The 22,804-nt window shown below is 36.3% G+C and overlaps 1 protein-coding gene across 2 annotated transcripts in view; it reads left to right on the top strand.

Annotated features, from left to right (window-relative positions):
• CSMD1 (CUB and Sushi multiple domains 1) overlaps window positions 1–22,804 on the top strand; it is a 1,103,023-nt gene that overhangs the window by 1,028,207 nt on the left and 52,012 nt on the right. For both annotated transcript variants that reach the window (XM_042017326.1, XM_042017325.1), the window contains exons 50-53: window positions 274–459; window positions 11,684–11,878; window positions 14,318–14,491; window positions 20,783–20,956. In XM_042017326.1, coding sequence (XP_041873260.1) covers window positions 274–459; window positions 11,684–11,878; window positions 14,318–14,491; window positions 20,783–20,956 — 729 coding nt within the window. The remainder of the gene's footprint in view (window positions 1–273; window positions 460–11,683; window positions 11,879–14,317; window positions 14,492–20,782; window positions 20,957–22,804) is intronic.

The following is a 22,804-nucleotide window of genomic DNA, read 5'->3' as shown; positions in this document are numbered from 1 at the left end:
AAATTCTCTCTCTGCAGTGATTGTATTAAACGAAGTAAATATTTATAAAATGTTTGTCTATATAAGATGCACTTCTAAGTTTTTATCAATATTTTAAATACTGTTACATTTATCAGAATGTTGCAAATATGATGGAAAATTAATTTCAATTGTTATAAATGGAATATGTCAAAATTACTAATCTATGTTTCTTATTTCAGTGGTGGGACAATATTTTAAAGATATATGTGATAAAATTCCGATCCTTCATATTTTTCTTTCCTTTCTTTTCAGCTGTATCTTGTGGCATTCCTGACTCCCCTGGGAACGGTTCAGTTATAGGTAATGAATTCACTTTGGGCAGTAGATTGATATATGAATGTAATGAGGGCTTCAAGCTAGAATCTAGTCAGCAAGCAACAGCAGTGTGTCAAGAAGATGGATTATGGAGCAACAAAGGGAGGCCGCCTGTTTGCAAATGTAAGTGGGCATGTATTTCTCGAGAATATTTCTCCTGAACTTTCTCAGGAATATCTTCACTGCTGATGTTTAGGTTTTATGTATACATAAGCCCTGAAGTGGCCATTCAGGAATGCATCATCATTTATCATGTAGTAAAGTAGAAGAGGCCAATAAATTTGTTTAATTAAAAAAAAAATCTTTATCTTCTTCAAAACATCTGAATTAAAATTGTTAGATAATTAAATTTCCTGTATATTTTCTTATTATGAATAATATGCCCTTCTCCATGGTGAGTTAAAATCACCAATTGTAATTTCTTTTTTAATGTAGCTTCTAAAGTAATAAAAGCAAAAATTATTTTTTAAAATATTAGTGTAAATAATTAAGCTAGATAGGAGTCCTTCAGTCTCCATTTCTGCCTCCTGTCAGAACAAGCCAAAGTAGTGCAGACGGATCTACTACATGGCATGGCCTCTTATTTGCATTGGGCAGCCACTGCTTGTCTCTGTCCTGCATAAAAGCAATAAACTGATCCTGACTTCAACGTGACTTGAAACCCTGATTAGGACATAATCGCAAAGTTAATAGCTATAATACTGTATGTAAAATTTTTGAGAGTTAATTTAGTATCATGATCTAATCAACAGCATATGTATGTTCTTTCCAGATTCTGAATTTGATAAGCACTTTAATTTTTCAAACAAGTAAAATCCAATCCAACTAATTTTTAAAGAAATAGTAAAATGAGGCAAATATAAGAATTGTGAAGTTACACATTATTGTGAAAGGACTTCCATTTATTTGAATTAATTAACAGCAAACAATTGTTAGAAAATATTTTTGAAAGCTAGTTCGAGAGAATTTCTAGGCATCCTTAACAGCTGGTCATTTACCTTAATCTTGAAGACCCTCCTGAATACTCTCTTTCAGTAGTTTACTTTCCCCCTTGCAGTTTTTCCTAGTATTTATATTACCTGAAGCTTTTTTTCTGTATTTTAAAGGCCTTGTTTCATTTGATATCCACAGTGGACAAATAGAAGTTACTTTATACTTGTTTTGCTCTTCTTAATGTGTTTGAAAACTGTTATTTTTTCAGTGTAGTGGGCTATCCTTGGTGAGTAGTCATAATTCATCTGGCTGCTCACTTCCTTTCCCTTTTCAACCAGACAGGAAAAAATATGATGAAAAATCTCATGGGTCAAGATAAGGACAAAGAGAGGATTCAACTTCAGAAAAGTTAATTTAATGTATTGCCAATTAAAATAGGGTCAAATAACTTTCAGAAAATAAAGGTTAAAAAACATCAAAACAATGCTTTCCTCCCTCTTTGCCAGGGTCACCTTCACTCTGTTGGCTCTTTTCCTTACTCCAGCCAGTGCTAGGGGAAATGGGAGTTGTGGTCAGCTTATTAAAGGCTTCTCTCTGCTTCTCCTTCCTCCTTGCACTTTTCCTCTGCTCCAGCATAGGTCTTCTTTATGAGCTATTATCCTTCAAGATAAACTTGCTCTAGTATGCGTCCTCCATCAGCTGCAGCTTCTTCAAGAAGTAATATCCACCTGCTCCAGTGTCGGCTGCAGTATGGATATCTGCTCTGACGTGGTTCTCTCTGTTGGGCTGCAGCAAAACACCAGCTCTGGTGTCTGGAACACCTCCTTCTCATGTACCCTTTGTGTTCCCTCTGCTGTTTATCACTCTTTTTGTTCCCACTTCCTCTGAAGAATTTTTTCCCTTTCCTAAACACAGTTTCCCAGAGGTGCTACTGTCATGTCTGCAGAGCTCGGCTGTATTCTGATTGGGTCCTTTGGAACTGGCTGTGCCCAGCAGCCTCTCCTCACAAAGGCCACCCCTGGAGCTGCTCACCCACCCCTGCCAACACCTTGACTCCTGAATCCAGTGCACTCAGTCACCTTTTCTGTAGAGATACCTATCTTATTGTGATTCATTCTCACTCTTTCTTCCTACTTTTAGGACCAGTGATTCTCATTATTGCCCTCTGGACAATCTCCAATTGATCTTCACCTTTCTTGAAGGGCAGTGCCTAAAACTGTACACAGCAATTCCACAGAGTACATAAAGAGGATTATTCAAAAACAGCTGTGATCACACAGACATGATCTGAATTCAGAGTCCTGTACAGAGGGAAGGCAGTGCTCCAGTGAATTGAAGTGAGCTTCATTTTCATAAAAAAAATGGCAATGTACAAAGCACATCACTTGAATGATTATTAATCAGCAAAAATGTCAACAGATTTTTTTTGAGGGAAGAGGCCAGATAAACTATCTGGGATTAGATATAACGGGGATTAGATATACTGAATTAATAACACTATATCTGCAGTGAAAAAAAAACAAAAAACCCCCGAAAAACAAGAAAGAAGAAGAAAAAAATCTTTTATTATTGTAATGGTCAAACTTAACCAGACAAAGACTAACCTTTAAAACAAAGCTTAATTAATAACATTTAGCACAACTTTCCACATTAAAATTTTTGTTCAGTATTTATAATAACCTAACAAAATATTTAACACTTTCTTCTCTTCCTTGTCTTCTCTTTTCCTTTTCTAAAAATTTATTCCATTTGAAAAAGAATCCCATTACTTCTAAATCCAGAAGTGCAAAGTTATAGTGCTAGTGATGTAAATGACAATTTAAAATCAATATTTTCAGAATGGATTGCTACTCAGAGGCAGGCATGCTTTACCCAAGATTTCTTACTTGCAAAGTGCAGAAAAGCTTAGACAATCTGCATAAAAACCTGTTTTTTCAGTATGGCTGCTGTAGGGATAGATGTGTTTAGTCTCCAGAAACAGAAATGCCTCTAACTTGATGGGAAGCAAATACAGCACAGAAAGGTAAATGGTAAATAAATGAGTCCATTTTATTCCCGTGTCTATTAAAATGAAGGTTGAAATCCAGGCAGTTTGTTTCGCAAAGCACCTCTAGTAATATAATGCCTGAGGCAGATGTTGAAAACTCCTTTCTTTTCATTAAAAGTATTTACATCCGTTTGAAGCATGAAAAATATGATTTGTGATGGTCATAGAGCAAGACATAGATGGATCGTGGATATTAGGCTATTGAATTTAATTACAGAAAATACAAAGCAACAGATATGTACTAAGAAAACTTAACTGAATGACAAATATCTTGCTTCAGTTATTCTGCATAGAGATCCCTAGAACATGATGAAGGAAAGAGATGTGTATCTCTATTGCTATTCCGTAGAATCATAGAATCACAGAATAGTTTGGGTTGGAAAGAACATCAAAGATCATCTAGTTCCAACTCCCTGCCATGGGCAGGAATACCTTCCACTAGACCAGGTTGCTTAATGTCTCATCTAACCTGGCTTTGAACGCTTCCAGGAATGGGACATCCACAGCTTCTCTGGGAAACCTGTTCCAGTGCCTCACCACCCTCATAGTGAAGAATTCCTAATCTAAACTCACTCTCTTGAAATTTGAAACCATTATTCCTTTTCCTTTTACTACATGCCCCTGTGAAAAGTATCTCTAGCTCTCTTGTAGCCCTCCTTAGACACTGGAAGGCTGCTCTAAAGTCTCCCAGGAGCCTACTCTTCTCCAGGCTGAATGACACCAACTCCCTCATCCTGTCATCATAGCAGAGGTGCTTCAGCCCATTGATCATCTTTTTTGGCCTTCTCTGGACTCACTCCCACAGGTCCACATCCTTCTTTTGTTGGGGCCCCTAGAGCTGGACGCAGTATTCCAGGTGAGGTCTCACAAGAGCAGCATAGAGGGGTAAAATCACCTCTCTCAACCTACTGGTCACACTTCTTTCAATAAAGCCCAGAATACATTTGGCTTTCTGGACTGCAAGTGCACATTGCTGGCTGATGTCAAGCTTCTCATCAACCAACACCCCAAGTCCTTCTCCTCAGGGCTGCTCTCAATTTATTCCGTGCCCAGCCTGTACTCCTGCTTGGGATTACCCTGACCCATGGGCAGGACCTCGCACTTGGCTTTGTGTCATGATCTGATTACTAAAGTTCTCAGGAATGTCTCTGCCCGAATTAAGGTGCAAACGAGACCATATGCCAGTGACAATAGTATGGGTTTCATTTGATGGTAAATATGAGAGAGAGAAAGAAAGAAAGAAATAGAAAATAAGAAAAGAAAGAGAGTGACAAGGACAGAATAAGGAAAATATCACCACTCCATGGATCCCAACAATGTTGAGTTCATCCTCTCCAGCTGGTCTTCTTGAGAGTGAAGATTTTTTTTTTTTTTTTTCCCCTCCCCCCACCAAAAAGCATAGAATCTGATGGGTTAATATATGCTCAGGCTATGTAGGAAAACCAAGGCACCTCCCAGGGTCGGGGCAGGAGATTTCCATTGTCTCTTACAACAGACTCCAGGTTTGTTGCATTACATGCAGTCCTGTGGTGCAAGGCTTTAGGAATTACTCTGGGGGGCGCTTCAGGAGGTCTTTGATGGATTATGACACCCCCTCAGCTGCCTCTCATGTGAATGACCCATGGATGTGGCCTGTGGGGTAGGGGTTTCTACAGCTGGGCCAGTTTGTGTAAGGGAGGATGGGTGTTTATTGCCTCTGATCAGCGGTTACACCTGAAACCTCCTCTCCCTCACCTCATTTCAGGGGGGAAGTCTGTGTAAACCCAGCTTCTGTGGGCTGTAGTCTCCTCCACCCCAAACTCAGCCAGGGAAGAATCTCTGCTGTGTTTGGCTTTCTTGTAGATGCATTCTTCTCCTTCAGCATTGTTCATTTCTTCCTAGGCCTGAGATGATTAAGAAAGGGTTTTCCCTTTATCTAATCTTAGTGGTTTAACTTACAGTCCAAAGTCCCAGTCAGGTATCTTCAGGGAGGCTTCTTTGGTTGTAGCTTCTTTACACAGTTTTTGTTATAATGAGCAAAACTTTATATCAATGTTTGAGGCATGAACTATTTCAATCTCTGACACCTTACTGAGCTTCACAAGGTTTGCCTTTGTCTGCTGATTGGTCTACTTGTCAAATCCATGTCTCTCTAGTTAGCCTTTGCTCTTACTGCTTTCCTTTTCATAGAAGTATGTGGATGCATAACCTAGAAAATTGAGTTTATGGTTCATTCTTCTAATGTCTTAATTGGCTGAGATAGTCCCTATAACTGCATAACTTTATTGCTCTTTTTCACTATTCCTTTAATACAGTTATTCATAGATTTAAATCGGGTCCTTCATTGGTTTGTGCTAATTCATCAAATTTCACATATTTTAAGGAACAGTCAATGTGCAGTTAATAACAGTTAATATGCAGATTATGGCAGTTTTCTGTAATCTGCATATTGCAGATTTCACTGTAGATGTTTTTTTTGAAGGTGTGGTATGCTGAGCTGTAACAGTGATGGTTCAGACATCTTTTTTTTAGAAATTAATTGAAAAAGAATTATAAATTTTACAAATTTTAGGTTTATAAATTAGTATTTTTTATAATTTTCAATATGTTTGGAAAATATCTAGTTATAGAACTAAGAATAACAAGTAGTTCTGGAAAAAAACATTAGTTGTAGTAAAATGCAAAAACAAATTTGCTAAGATAAACAGGCAAAGATTCACCATCAACTCATCATAGATATTGTGCTGGTGGTTTTTATTTGCTAAGATATTCAGAATATCATACCCATTTTCTTTAACAAATCCTGAGGTCAGTAAGTATTTTCTGAAGTATTTTTTCAGCATTTGGTATGTAACGTGGAGTACTAATTCAATGAACTGTAGTAAAATAGTTCATTAATTTAGCAATTTTTAATTAGTCTAGATACATTAGACTGATAACAGATTGGCTTGATATAGCTGACTGGATTGACAGACTGATACTGAATACCACACGATCCTTTTGTTTATCTCTTTTGAGGCTTAAAAGCCTTTCCTGTTTGAATATATTGACCAACACAAAGAGCTTAATTTTTTTCCTTTCTATCAGCATATTGAAATATCAACTTGCTCAAGTGATCCAATTTTGTTCTTAGGTCTTTATTCATAGATTCCGTTATGTACAGGATTACTTGGTTTCTTACTGTCTTCTAATTTTACTAATACTTGTTAATTTAAACCACACCAGTATCTCAGACATAATACACCTTAATGTTGCTCTTATTTATGAGCTAATAGTGAAGTTATTTAAAAGGTTCTATTTGAAAAATGTAGGTCATTATTGCATTAAGTTCACCAAATAGCAAGTCAGAAACGCCCGTTCCCTTTTTTTGTGGTTGGTTAGCTACCAGCTGGGGAATAGCAATCAAGTATCATGTGCTATTACACTTGAAAATAACAAGAGCAAGTACTGCTAAATAGCAAGTTCCTGTATTTGAGATATTTTTCCGTCAGGAAGGTTTTACTTGTCTTTTTTATTTCTTTGAAAAAAATAATTACACTCAGAGTCACAATATTCAAGATACTCTTTAAGACCAACCTTCAGGTGTTTTTCAATACTTCCCAGAATAAGCTTTTCCATGAAGATTATTTTTCACTTTTGATATTTAGAGCAGTAAAGGAGTAAAATTTTTCACTGAAGTGAGACGGATAGGCCTGTAGTTTCTGGGGTCCTCCTTCTTGCCTTTCTTGAAAATTGAGACAATGTTCAACAGCTTCCAGTCAGCTGGGATCTCTCCAGATTCCCAAGACTGCTCAAAAATCATCGATTCAGGTTTTGCAATGACATCATCCAACTCTTTGAGGATTCGTGGATGAATCTCATCAGGTCCCATAGATCTGTAGGGATCCAGCTGGAGCAGCAGATTACACACAACTCCAGGCTCAACTGGAACTTGATCATTCTCATAGTCATGGTCCTCCAGCTCAGGGCATGGATGGTGCATCATCCATGTTGAAGATGAGGCAAAGAATGCATTAAACACCTCTGCCTCGTCCATATCCCTGTTCATGAGGTGACCGTCCTTATCCTGTAACAGGCTGATGTTATTTCTACATTGATTTTGCCATTAATATATTTGAAAAAAACTCTTTCTATTGCCCACAGTATTTCTAGCCAGCTTCAACTCCAGTTGAGTTTTGACTGGACAAATTTTCTTCCTACAGTGTCAAGCAGCATCTCTTTATTCCTCCCATGATACCTGATCTTGCTTCCACTGGGCATATACCTTCCTTTTTTGCCTTATTTCCAAGAGGAGATCCCTGTTCAACCAAGCCAGCCTTTTGCCTCACCTGCTTGGCTTCCAACATTCCTGTGCCTTTACGGAGGCAATATTTAAAAAATGACCAGAACTGATGGACCCCAACACCTGCAAAAATATTTTCCATGCTAGTTCCCTGAGCAGGGTGAATTTTGCTCTCCTCATTCCAGAGCTGAGGTTTTGCTGGCACTTTCCTTCCTCTCAACAGAAATTTTAAAGTCAGTCCCTTCATGGTCGCTGTGGCCAAGACAGCCAAAAATCTCCACCTCCATTATGAGATCCTCTCTCTTGACAAGCAGTAGATCAAGGAGGGCATCTTTCCGAGCCAGCTCCCCTTAGGTCCTGTTCCACAAAGTTGTCATCCAGGTTTTTTAGGAATCTTCTGGGCTGGGTTGTAGCAGCTGTGTGGTTCCCCCAGTTAATTTCTGGCAAGTTGAAGTCCCCCATAAGGACAAGAGCAGTTGACTTGAAAGCGTCCCTTAGTTCCTCAAAGAATAATTCATTGTCATCATCTTTGTAGCTGTAGGTCTCAGTAGACTCCCACAATGACATTCAGATTACTTGTTTGTCCCTAGATTCTTATCCAGAAACTCTCAACTAAGCCATTTCCAACTGTGAGCTCCATAAATTCTAACCCTTCTATTGCATCAGTGCCACCCCCTCACCATCTGTTGCTTTTTCTGCCTTGCCTATCCCTCCTAAAGAGCCTGTAACCATCCAAGGGGGCACTCCAGTCACAGGACTCATCCCACCAGGTTTAACTTATGCCAATGAGATCAGACTGGGACTGGGGCAAAGCATTGAGCTTGTCTTGTTTCACTCATGCTGTGTGCACGTGTAGAAACATTTTAAGTGTGGTACTTTGTAGCCTGCACCTTGTGAAGCAGATTGAGGGATCTCATTAGTGCTTGTTTCCTCCAGTTTTGGCACACCATACCATCGCTCATGACTGCAAAGCCTGGTATTTTCCTTCTCCCCCTTCCAAGCTGCTTTAAAGCTCTGTCAACAAGCCCTGCTAGCTCCTGTGCTAGAGCTCTTTTTCCTCTCTGAGAAATGTGCATCCTATCAGGTGTCAGTAGACCAGGTGTTGAGTAGATCATCCCATGGTCAACAAACCCCAAATTCTTCCACTTATGCCAGTCTCAGAGCCACACATTGACCTGATAGATCTGTCTATCTGGGCTTTATAACAACTCTTTTTTATGGTAATTATATGTCATTATGAATTCCCTGCTTTTGAGTCTATTCAGAATTATCAATATATGGAGATTTTCATGTCATTAAAACGGATAATCTTAATCATGATTTCAAACTATAATTATGTTTTCTGACCTGTATTTTATGTAAATAAATATTATTCATACATTTTTGTATAAAAATGCCTGGAGAAGTAAGAGAACATCTTCACATCTGCAAGAAGTTGAGATAATCCCTTATAGAGTTTCATCTATGCAAATGAGAATTTAAATAGTGCCCAGACCATAATTTCCAAGAGACTGATCATAAGAGGCAAGTCGATGCACTCATTCACAAATCATGTGCACAAAATCAACCATCTGTTAATAGTCGCTTTCTTGTTTCTTGAAGGATAAGGAATTTAATAAATCAAAATCAATTCCTGTAAAATTAAAATTTTTCAAGCAGCAGTTTTAGTTGATTACATCAAAACAGCCTAGAAGTATATTCTGTATTCAGGAACATCCTGAATTAGAAACTGTACATCCATGCATTAGAATCTGATAGTTGTTTGTAAAGTGTGCTTGCAAATCTAAGTGTATCTATAGATAAAGAAAGAATAAATTGTATACTGACCTCAGTATGTAGAGGTAACATCTATGCGACTTTACATATTGCAAAATAGCTGAGCCTGTCTTGAGATATGTCCTATGGTTAAGACTAAAATTGTTGCCATTAGACTAAATAAGAAGCTTGCTTTCATATTTGAAAGAACCAATAAAACTATTGCTTGAAAGGAGGAGTGATAAAAATGTCACAGTTGATATGCATTAACATTAGAAAGGCATTAAGTTCCTATTTAGCATATTTTTTGTTTTCTGAAAGACCTGTATGATTTTCACTACAAGATGTTAAGTAGAGTGCTTCAATATGTATTTTTTATTTAACAACAAATAAGGAAAATGTTTCTTCGTTTACAGTTTATAATCTTTCTATATCTGTGAAATGCAGTTTAGTATCAATACCAAAATAAATTAAATTAGTGAGTAGGAAGTCCTCTATTAACTTGGGATACTGTTCTTAAGTAGTGAAAATATTGTTATAAAGGCCCAAGTGAAAACCTAGTAAGTTTCAAAGTGATTGTACACTGGCAATCCGTCCTAAGATATACTAAAAAAAAGTTCTAAGAAAATATTCTGCATTTCAAATCAATATAACATTATAGTCTGTCATTTGAAAGTTCTTCAAATTATTTCTCCTCTTACACATCTTCATAGATATGCTGTGTTCAGTTCTGTTTTTCCTGAATGCCAAAATTTGCAATGGATAAGATAAATATTGGAAAATGTAGATGTATAATTATAGCATTAGCATCTAAATTTTTACAGGAATTTTGATTCTTTCACTTTCCTTTTAGTTCAGTGATTGCCTGAACTAGTCTCTTTCATCATACATTCATACTTGTGATAAAATCACTTTATACCTCTCAGACAGTGTGAAGTCTAGAGAATATGCATGTATGTATGTATTTATGTATTTATTTTGCCAGGTTGTTAGTCTTTTCCCTGGTGGAATGGTATTAATTTATTGTAGCATAAATGAGAAGCAGACTTTTCTTTTTATTTCATCATTTGGGATTTTTACATACTTCCTCCTAATGCTTTTGTCTTCCACTAAGCAACTTATAAAGAAACTAAATTTCTGCTACTTTTTTGTTGTTTTTTTTGTTGGTTGGTTGATTTTCCTCAGAAAGTATAGCTTTTCTCACCTGTTTCTGGGGTAGTAGTTTTTTCTAAAATATTTATTTAGTGAATCTCACTTAGTGACACAAACAGTCACTAATTCACCCAGACATTTTCTACAGCAGGGAAATCCTGAATAACATGGTAAAAGATAACAAATATAACTTATTTAAATAATCATAAATATTTTCATAACACTAGTCTAGAGTCATAGGCACATTAAGACAGAATCCATGTCAATATCATAAATATTGTAAACATTCTGTGGACTTAAATTGCAGAGCGTCAAATTGAAACTGAAAAAAGAACATAAACTATAGTTCTAGTCAGTAACTGCATTCTCTTACAAAATATGAAATACTAAAAGCAACAGAACTGAAATAACTCTAAAAATCTTCCTAAATATCATCAATTTTTTTTAAACTCTTATAAGCTGGAATGAAATAATTTTCCTGTATACCCACAATATAGAGTTTTATAGTAATTAGCATTTCAATGTGTGCTAGCAGCTTTTATGGCAACCTGTTTTAAGAACTTCTTCAAGCTTTGTGAACATCACAAAGCAATATTTGCTTTCCCTTTTACATCCACTGTAGTCTGTGATGTGTTTTGTCTCTGAAATTTTTAATAAATGTCATTAGAGAGCATAACTGTACGTCATTGTTCCACTGCATCTCACTAAATGAAAATATACTATAAACTCCAGTTCAATTTGTAATACTCACTGTATGAGAATTGCTTTTCTTAGAACTTGTATTTCCAAAATTGTTGGGGCCCTTCCCCCCTGCCATATGGTCCTGGGAGAGGGGCCCTGGGTGGAAGGCACGGGGTTTCCCTGCCCCTGGTCAGCCTCGTTCCCATTGGTTGTTTTGTGTTTCCCTGCACAGGCAAGGACCCTCGGGTCCCGTGATTGCCTCAGTTCCTCGGCAGAGCCCAGTCATGCGGCTGGAGAAATAAACATCTCTGAAACATCTACCAAGGATCTGTCCATATATATTTCTTTTCCATGGGCCTCCTTGTTTGACACATGTGTTACAGTATCCGCACTGTAACACAAAATGACTATGATATTCTAAATCTTAGATAGTGAAACACCTGCCAGTAAGGTAAGACACACACCTGTAAAGAAATTTAGGGTCAGAATGCCAATATGTGTGTGTCCTTTCTTCACAGCTGTAACCTGCCCCAGCATAGAGACTCTTCTCTCAGAACATGTTGTCTGGAGACTGATTTCTGGGTCACTGAATGACTATGGAGCTCAAGTCATGCTCAGCTGCGCTCCTGGATATTATTTATTGGGTCAAAGACTCATACAGTGCAGGACTAATGGAACCTGGAGTATTGGCAATGAGAGGCCCACCTGTAAAGGTAAGGAACAGACTCGCTTAAAGAATATCCTATGCTTTTTAATACATATATTTTCTTCTGTAAATAAGGGTTTTAAAAAACTATTTTGCTCTCACATTCCAATAAGTAAAAAAGTGTGAAATTTTTATTAACTTGAAACTAAATTATTCCAGCTCCTTAGGTGTTAAGTACAATATGCTTCATACAAGAGCCAATGAAGTAGCAGCAAGAGATCAATCTGTATTTACTCAACTAGATGGTGTATAAGTAGGTAGAAAATACTGGGAGAAAATGTTATTACTTTAGGAGATTCCAGATTAGAGTTAGATTAGAAGATGATATTGCTTTGACCTCAGGTGAAGCATTAAAACTGTACTGTTGGAGAAACATTCATATGAGCTTTTACAGTGTCCTCATACAAAAATGCCATAAATTACACCAACCCTGGCTTTGGATGTTTAAAGTTTTAGAGAACCTTGGCATTCTCAGTGGAATCATGCAGATTTCAAGGGTTACAGTGCCAAAGTCTTAATAATTTTTTCCAAAACTTCATTTTTTTCTTTTACAATGTGTTATTTTTTAAATTCAGTTATCTGCAATTGTGTCCCTTTCTTTTTGTTCATACATACTCAAAAATGTAGTTTTGATATGCTGCCTAATATGCAGCTACTGTTCAGCTGCTGACAAGTCTTTGACAAGATAGTTCTTGCCCACCATCTACAATTACAGAAGTTTTATGTAAGTAGAAAATGGGGTGATCCACATCAGATGCAGTTAACCAAAAGCGAAGTATTAGATAGAGAAACACAGGGAGTTGCTGATTGAAGAGATATTAGTTAATTTATAAGAAAGGTACATTATTTTGCCTTTTGCTAGAGGACTGATTAGTATTTAATTATAGCAAACTTCATCCCCCAAGAGATATTCAGTAATATTTCCATTGGACGTGGATCATTAAGATCCAGAACTACACTGTAGAGTATTTTGAGGAGTCTGCTGCTCACTTTCTCTATGTCATTCACGTGATAAGGATAGATTGTATAAATATATATTCTAGTTGTTTATTTTTCTGAAGCAGAAGGAAAGCTAATTGAAACACTGATGATAAGGGGTTTAGATCATATTTATCAATGTCTACTTGTACATAGTGTCTCTAAAGGAATTGTAAAACTTCAAATTAAAGGGCAATCTGGATTAAGAGAGAGATAATTAGTAAGTTTATTTTTTTAAGAATATGCTGAACAGATGCCTAAGAAATCACGAGATAGCTCATTATTAATATAGTTTAGGTATTTTTAACTGTAATCTCTAATTAAAGCCAATAAATGTGTTTAGAACAGTTCATTCTATTCCATTTTAGGAATAGAGTTTGATTTTTTTCTTTTTTTAACAAAAATGTAATTCATATTCAGCATTAACATTAGAACTTATAAAGTTAGGCTACTCCACAAATTACATTAATGTGACTTGACTGTAGTCAAAATGAGTCTTACTCATGTCTGGACACATAATGTACATAAGAAACTGTGATCATATATGTTCTGATTATGACTGAGTTAGTTAACTGCGTAGTAGCTGGTACTTGATTTTATCCAAATTCTAACCAATTCCATGTTGTTTTCTAAAGTGAACACTTTAAAATATGTAAGAGTGGGGCCCTGGGATTTCAAATAGGAAGCTTAGTTGTGATCAAGATGCTTTTGAAAGTAAACATATGATTTGTGCTAACATATGATAAAATACAGTTGAAGCTCTTGAAGACATTGGTCTGCATCTTAAATTGCAATATCATTGATATACTTTTTTAGAAATAAAAGAAATTACAGAATGTTGTTAATTAAGTTAGAGTTTGATACATTCTTGAAACACAATTTTTCATGTGGTGTGCAATTGCTGTGGGTTGTAGCTGATGTTACAGAAAGTTTCTGAGATAATTGGTCAAGTCTAGTCTGGCAAAACCAGAAGATTTGTTGTTTTAACAAGCAGACTATCATATATGCTCTATGCTTATGAACAGTAGTGGGAAATAAGAAAAAAGACAGTTCATAACAATTCAGAGTACTACGTGTTAAAAAGATACGTAATACCTTTAAACTGACACAACTCTTAAAATGGCCAGGGAAAGTAAGTGTATTTGAGGAGTAGCCATGGATATGTTCACATGGAATATAACCACAATCTCCTCAGGAATTCATGTAATACCCTTGTTTCAGAACTAGAAATATGGATTGGCTGCAGTCAAGGTATGCACGTATCCCAAAGAATTTTTAGATTTAGAACATATGTTGCCAAATCCAGCATAATTTTAAGCCCTTTCAATGGGATACAACTCTTGTATTTATTCTTATTATGTTTATTTTTTAAGAAAACACAAGGTGATGTATTTTCTTCCAGTCTAAAAAATTATGAAAAACATTTTCATATTTCAGTATGTTCTGTTGGTTTTTTTTTTTTTCCTAGTTATCTCCTGTGGTGGTCTTCCATCTCCACCAAATGGAAATAAGATTGGAACCTTAACAGTGTATGGAGCTACTGCAATATTCACTTGTAACACAGGATACACATTAGTTGGTTCTCATGTGAGAGAGTGCTTGGCAAATGGTCTCTGGAGTGGTACTGAAACCCAATGCCTAGGTAAAAACCCCAAATTTCTGTCCTTTGTTTTGTTTTGCTTTGTCTTAAACAATATCAAGAACTGGAATTCTGCTCTTGTCAAGCAACAACATTTTTGAATCAATGAGAAATAAAGGTACCTTAAATATGAAAATATTGTATACTGAATGTGATTTTGTGCTATTCTACTAGCATTTATCTTTTTATTAGAAATTAAATTGTATTTTATGTCGTTGTAATGCTTTTCAAACCAGTATGGTTTTTAAGTGACTCAAATAATTATCCACATAGCATTTTTCTTTGTGAACCAGGGTGTGTGATGAAACTAAGCTTCAAGATAATCTTCAATTAGGAGTATTCCTGGTGCATTCCAACTACAGTTGAGTGTTCAGCGTATTGAGCGTTCAGTCAGGGGAAGCAGACAAGAGGCAGCCAAAATCTCTTTCAAACGCTGAGATTTATATAGTTTGGACATAAAGTTCTCACCTCAACTCTTGCTCTCTTCAGATTCACTCATATTGGTTTACACTCCTAATACAGACATATAAGAAAAAGGTTCCCTTTTTGAGTAACATTTGAGGCTAAGCAGTGGGTTTATTCTTGGTTGTGGACAGTATATTTATTTCTGGAATCTGTTATTTGCTTTGTCTGCCTTAATTTTGCAGATTTTCTTCTTGCCTTATAGCTGAATATACTCAGTTGTTCTCAGGAAAAGAGGAATTCTGCTTTCCTCTTCAGAGCTCAACCTCACATAAAAAGCATCTTTCTTCTCTGCTGCCCCACTATGCTGTTTTAGCAGAAAGACAGTGTTCCATGCTTATCTTTATGTTCAGGTATACATGGGAATGTCCAAGCATCTCTCCTGGGTGGAGGAGTTTTACAATGGCTTTTGCTACACTGTGGATCACATGCAGTCCTCTGGTAGAAGGCCTCAGAAATGAGTCTGTGGGCTATGTCCTCCCTGCCCCAGACCCAGACAGAGATGATTTTTAGCATAGCTGCTGAGTTGGCTTTCCTTGTGGATACATTCTTTTCCCCCAGGCTTGTTTACTTCTTAGACCTGAGATAATTGGGCAATAGAACCACCTTTATCTTATCTCAAGTTCCCATCAGGTGGCTTAACTTTCTGTCCAGATTTCCAGGAATTTGAAGAGGCTTCGAATGTGGGGGAAAGGTTTGATGACCACACATGAGCAGTGGCTTTTTTATACAGCTTGCCATAGTGAGTAAGGTCCTACAATGATCTTAACAATGTTTGAGCCATTAACCATTAACATCTCAATCTCTCACAGATACTAGGCTGCAGCAGAAAAAAAAAAAATAGAGACAGAATATTTTCAGAAAAAAAATAGGATGGAATTATGTAACTCAGATCCGAGTTAAGATTTTGTAACCTTTCACTATGTATTCCTGATTGACACCTTCATTTTGCAACAGTAATGTTTGTAGTTCAGTTTTTGTGAATATAGTTTTAGAGTATATTGTCTCTTAAGATACAGAATGGTCAAAGGTAGTGACCATTGTCTCATAGAACTAACCTAACTTCTAAATGTCAGTTCATTGTTAGTGACTTCCCAGCAAGATGCAGTTGTTTCTGGAAAATTTCTTGAAAATGAAAAACACTTTTCTTATTTGATATATTTTCATACCTTATTTTTTAATTTGAAATATCCGGTATTAAGAATGATGTCATTTTGATGTAGGAAATAAGCATAGGATAGCATAAGCATAGGATGTAGGCATAAGCAGAGTACACTAGTTGTTACTTCTTTTGATATTTAGAGCAATAAAGAAGTAAAATAAACTTTTTTTACCTAGGAAAAAAATTCCACTTAGGTGCTGTTTAGGGGAGTGTTATGATTCAGCATTACTTTTTTACATGCATAAGTTCATCAGTTCCACAGTGTAAGTATACAGGAGCTTTGTATCTAAAAACACATCAGCTATCTATTGGTGTCAGGTTATCCCTGAAGTGAGGCTGACTGACATTTAAATATGTTGGAACTGCAGCTGTGAATATCCAACAGCCCAAAACTTGTATATGTAAGAGTGTTTTCCACAGCCGTTTCTTCTGTTCCGAGTATACAAACTCTATTGTAAAAAAAAAGAGCTATGACCCCTCTAGGTTTTTCCAGTGTGTTATACTATTCATTTTGTCTAATTCAGTTTTTTATAAATCCCCACTGAAATTGGTATAGATTACTATTGTCTCCTTACAGCTAAAACTTTTTCCCACCTGACTATCTGCATTCTGCATTTTAAATTATTTTTATAGATCTAATCTCACTTGTAATGAACACAGGACCTCTTGCAGGAGCTATTACTGCAATAAAAGCATTGCTTGTCTTATGATGCTTCCCAATTCTTTTTCTGAAAACTTAGATGGACTTCAGTTCCTATTTGATTGATTTTATTGTTCAATGAAGCCCTTTGCTTAGAACTGTTAAATGCATGGATCTACCTCACCAGACAAAAAAGATCACATTTAGAGCTGGAAGGTTAATCACTACTTAGTCTTCGCTATTTCAAAATCAGACAAGCTCTATAGTGACAAAAATATTGTACAGTTTTGAGTGTGAAAGTCTAAATTTGAGTTACCCCATGCATGCTGCAGAAAATTTTGTTTCTGCTGCTAAGCCCTTTTCTCCCTCTCTTACACTCTCTCACATAAGGTATATTAATATCAAGTTCTTCAGACACTTAATATAGATGCAATTTAGAATACAATCCAAGGTCAATGGAACTATGTAGGCTCCTCCAGAGAGCAATCCAGGAAAGGTAAATTCTTAAATTTTAAAGCTGGATGATGTGAATTCTGCTAGTTGAATATTCCTAAATTTCAAGGACAACATGCCCCAAATTTATTTCAGAGGTGCTTTTAAGACTTACCTGAAGCCTGTGAAAATCAGAAGGCAGACACCCAGGGAGCTCTGAGTGAGCCTTTCCATTTCAAAGGAATTATGACTTACAGATGCTTTTTGTCTACATTGTACCTACATGAATATAATTCAGGACAGTTATAGGTGAAAATAGGTATCACTTTATGTTACCCACTGATCCATGTAGAATCAATTTATGATTTCAGTCTAAATGAGTACACTAATTTTTGTATCTCAGGAAATGGTTTGTCAAACCCTTATTATTTGTCTCTAAAGAAAGCTAAAACCAAGGACTGTAGTTAATGAGTCTAAGGCTCAATGAGTCCTAAGTCTTCAGGTTGTTAGTATTACATGTATTTTTTTATTAGTTATACAAGGATAAATATGAATTGTTAGGCAAGATTCCTTTCAATTTCACTCACTCTCACTGCTGATATTATGTATCTTTCCCTTTTTTCCTTCCAAGAGTATTTGCAACTATAAGTCACAAAACCTACGTGTTTTTATGCATGCTTTATGTGTATGGGTGACCATAGGTTCATATAGGACATAGGGCAAATTTGAAGCATTTAAATTTGCCTGACTCCATCTGTAAAATCAGTGGCACTTAATCACGGATCAGTGTGTTTTCCTGTGTTTTTATGACTTTCAGGTGCAAAACTACACATAAACAAGTCAAGGACATTCTTAAAATCTAAAGTTAAATATAATCTACTTCATTCCATCTTTTACTTATATGATATATATAATGCCTTAGATTTATTGAAAATATCCTGCTGCTGACTGTGCTTGTGTAAAAATATCTAATCCTTTAATTGATAACTCATAGGTAAACTGCAGTATAATATCATGATACTGGCTTATATTTAAAATTAGTATTTTAAAAAAATAGAATTATTTATATCTTGCTTTCCAGGTGTTTTAGAATAAAACTACTGAACCAACCTTGATGCATGTGAATAATTTTCTAAATTCTTGAGGGCATATTTTACTAAAAAATCCCTTCACAGCCTTCTTAATTTTCTTTAATTTTAGTTGATGAGAAAATTACATATATTTTGTGTCACTGCAGTGCTCTTTCAGTTCCTGATATGTTGGAATAGTTAATTTAAATGAGTCAAAATTCCCTGAAAAATCCTTAAATACAGCTGGTGGAATGATCTGTAAATGAAATGTCTCACATAATAAGTCCAGCAACTTGTTAAATCCCCATTTAAGAGAAAATGCATACTATTTTTCTTTATGCCAGGTGGCACGTTTCATCTATCTTTTTACTTGAAATTCCCTGTGGTCCTGTGTTTGTCTTCAATGCAGCTACTGCTTTTCAATTCTTCATGATTTAGATCTAGAAAATTAAAAAAACCCAAATGTATTCCTTTCTATTTCACCTCAGTCCCTGGAAAAAAATTAGGGAGTAAATATTAGGAACTAATTTCTAGGCATAGGGATAATAAGAAAATTGGGAACAAGCAAGATGGAGGAATCAAAAGCAAACCTTGGTAATCTTACTGCCTTTTCCAGTGACTGAGGTGTAGATTTCAACAGTAGATTTCTTTCACTTTGTGTTGTAGCAAAACTTTGGAAACAATCTCCCCTTGTATCCTTGTAGCCAAATTGAGAAGACAGGTACTGGATGGGGGGACTGCAAAATGGATGGAAAAGTAATTGAGCCAGAAAAATCTAAAGGTATTGTTTCTTGATTCGAAGTGTGACTAGGAGCCAGTGGACACTGAGGATGAATACAAAGGCCCATACTATCCAGTCTCTGTCGGTCACTTGGATAACAAATTGGGATGCAACAAGTTTGAGGATGACACCAAATGATGGGAGAACAGTTGATGTGTGAATTGTAGTGCTGCTAGACAGAGGGACCTGGAGGAATGGGCCAACAGGAAGCTCATGAAGTTCAGGATAGACAAATACAGAATCCTGCACTTTGCCTAGAATAATGCCATTTGTGAGTACTCTTGGAACTGACTGGGTAAAAACAAGCTTTACAAAAAGCACCCAGGTGACTGAGTGGAGAGGCTGACTAAGAGTTAAAAGTGTGGCCTTGCAGTAAAAATATCACAGACTGGAGTGTATTAGCACCAGCGTAGTCAGCAGGTCATGGTTATTTTTTCCTCTTCAGCACTCATGTGGAAAATTGTTTGTAGTTTTTGTGTCCTCCACCATAGAAGAGATATATTGCAAAATGAAACAAGTTCAGGGGAAGGACCCATTAGGGGCCAGGGGCTGGAGTATCTTTTAGACAAGGAGAGGCTGAGTGAGGCTGGAGGAGAGAGAAGGGTAAAGGCGAGCATATTACTAATTTGGACTGAGAACAATAAGGTAAATTATTCCATGACGCATTTCAAGGAGAAAAATATGCTTTCCACATCCTCTGTTGCCATATTCTCTGTCATAAAGGGAAAAGTTCATACTTCTTCCTCAAATTTGCAGAACAATACCACAATGTCTTCTTGGAGGCATCAGCAATTCTACAATTAGGATTTTTATAATAATCCTGTAGGTATAAAAAACCTAATCAAGTGGTATATGTTTTATCCTTCTAATGTTTTAGAGGAGCCATTAGGTGTGAATGAATACAATCTCTAGCATTATTAAAGGGGCTTTATTAGAAAGGAGTTTGAACCCCAAAGAAAAGTTACAAACAGGTTGCTGTTGATGGATACAGCCTGCATGAAACAGAAGAGATCACATACACACAACCCACTGTAGCTGCAGTCTTGAGCCTTAGGTCCCAGTCTTCACCTCTCAAAATGAGGACTTAGCATAGTTTCAGATTAAATTACTGCAGTTTTAATTAATCTGTATCACCACAAAAAAAGAACTTTTTTCTCCTCCTGAATTAGTAAAGAGAAATAGTTTTCTGAACTAAATCATTACTTTGCTTCCTCAGTGCCAAGACTGCTATTATCCTGGAATAATGCATTCTGTGCTGTTTTAACAGCAGCTGAAGTAAGGAGCAAAGAGTGCTGGCAGATATTCCTTCCTGTTCATGCCTTCATCTATCTGGAAAATGCTTATAAATTCATATTAATGTCAAAATTATAGTAAGCTCTTCTTTATATTGCTTTGCAGTTTGGTCAGTACCAACAAGAATACCCAACTTCTGCTCTTTTTTTACAGTGAAGTGCCTTAGTAACGTTGCCTTTTTCTTCAGAGAAGTGTGAGGTCTTTAACTCTCAAACCCATACTATTATTTTATAATAGAATTCTCATTTCTCTAATTCATGATTTTCTTCTTCAAAAAAGTCAAAGAAATATCATCTGTAGGTTTTATACCTGAGAACTTGTTCTGCACAGTGCAGTAGTTGACTCTAAATATATTGTTTACTGAAAGGAAAGTTGAAAATTCGATTTTTTTCTTGTAAATTTTGGCAAGTCTTGTCAAAATACACATTTTTAATGGGATTTTCTTTTATCGTAGCTGGTCACTGTGGCTCTCCGGACCCAATTGTAAATGGTCATATTAGTGGAGATGGTTTCAGTTATCGTGACACTGTAGTCTACCAGTGTAATCCTGGCTTTCGGCTTGTTGGTACTTCTGTCAGAATTTGCCTACAGGATCACAAGTGGTCTGGACAAACTCCTGTTTGTGTCCGTAAGTAAAACTCATTTTTCACTGAATTATTGCTATTATTTTAAACATAATTGAGCATTAACAGTGGATTGGATGTTCAAAAGTGTTTGTGCTCAGATCAGATATTTATTGGACCTATTGTCAATTACAGGGGTTGTTACGATCCAGTTTCTAACCTAGCATGGACTTGTTAATATTTTCAGTAACTCCTGATTTCTGTTGTTTCAGAAACAGGATGGCATAGACACTGAAGGGGTTTGAACAGCAGGCTGCAGCTGTGTAACTTAATCTGTCATTTTCTCTTTGTCCAGGTATAGTTGTTATGTCAACTGTGGGCTTGCTGAGCCTCTCCCCTATTTTTTCACCAGGAGTAAAAAATTCCTTTGTATATTTGCATTTCTCAGAGAACAAAGCTGGACTAGTGTTCATCTGTGCAGTTCTGATGGTGATTGCCCGTTTTTTTCAAATTAGCTTCAAGTTGACTTAATGCAAGCCAAGGCATGGCATTGGGTTATGCTACATCTGGTAGAAAAGATGGTAACTTTTTATAGCCTTTAATATTTTCTTAATTCACCTGTTTTTGAAAATCACATAATTAATTGCTAGAATTGCAGAGTCTTTCCTTCTCTAGTTCCTTCTTCATTTGTGTGGCGGGTTATCTGACATTTTCTGAACCATCACCCATTTAATCAGTCAAGTCCAATTCATCTGTTTTTTATTTTACTACCTTATTATGTAGTTGATTTTATTTAGTTTTCGTTTCAATTTAATTAATGAGCCCCATTTTTATACATTTTTTTTGTTATTTTTAATGGAGCATTTGTATCAACTATTTCAGTGCTGCATTTTTAAGATGTCTACAATTCAGACAGAAGTATTGCTGTCTACACAGAGAGAGTCACTAAGATGTTCAGCTTTTCTGTTTAGTCCATGTTAGATTTCTAAATGTTCAGTATTTTTTTTTTTAGGGTAAAATAAAAATTTCTAGCTGTATACAGTAGCAGGAAATATCTGCCAAGTGTCATTGTCCTTTTAAAATCCTATTTATATCTTCAAGTGATTTATATTTGTCAAAGGAAAAATGGCACTAGCTAGCATTATTACTATTTGTGCATTCATTTGACTGTGCAGTGAATAAAATCCCTTAAAAAGAAAGGTGAAAAGCTGGTTTGGGGCAGGGGGGGGAGGGACAGGAGGCTGTTTCTTCCTAAATGGATGTTATCATTACTGTTATGAGAAGAACTGGCATCAGTTTTTGTTATTAGGGGTTGCCTAACACTTTCCATTACAACATAGTTCTCTTTTGCTTAGAATGCTGACAGACTAAGGATTTGTTTTATGTCAGCATCCAAAATTCAGATGAATTTCTGCCTTTAATTAATTTATTTTTAAGAAATTATCATACAAATCAGACTGTTATTTTTGAGATGTAAAGTGAAAACATACTGTTCATCAATGCTAGAAATGTGTTCTACTAAAAAATTCTTCTGACTGAGCATTGTGGAGCATGAACTAGAAATATGTTTGTGGTGGGTTGATCTTGGCTGGATGCCAGGTGTTTACTGAGCTACTCTCACTCCCCTCCTCAGAAAGACAGGGGAAGAAAACAAGATGGCAGCTTACTAAAACAAAAGGGAATGGTTGCATGTGCAAGCAAAGAAAGATTTTGATTTTCTACTTCCCATCAGCAAGCAATGTCTGTCTGCTTCCCGGGAAAGAGGGCTTCAGCATGTGTAATGGTCGCTCCCAAACAGAAATGTAAAGAACAGATGCTGCCTCCCCTCCTTCCCCACTGCCACCCTGCCTTGCCTCTTCCTCCTCCTTCCTCTTAGCTTTTACATCTGAGCAAACATCATATGGTATGGAGCA

This window comes from Corvus kubaryi, unplaced genomic scaffold (genome assembly GCF_017639235.1).
Source record: "Corvus kubaryi isolate FWS band 111438036 unplaced genomic scaffold, C.kubaryi_AGA036_p1.0 split3-73, whole genome shotgun sequence".
Taxonomy (NCBI): domain Eukaryota; kingdom Metazoa; phylum Chordata; class Aves; order Passeriformes; family Corvidae; genus Corvus; species Corvus kubaryi.
The sequence above is the reverse complement of the archived record's forward strand: the minus strand, read 5'-3'. Positions and strand labels throughout refer to the sequence as shown.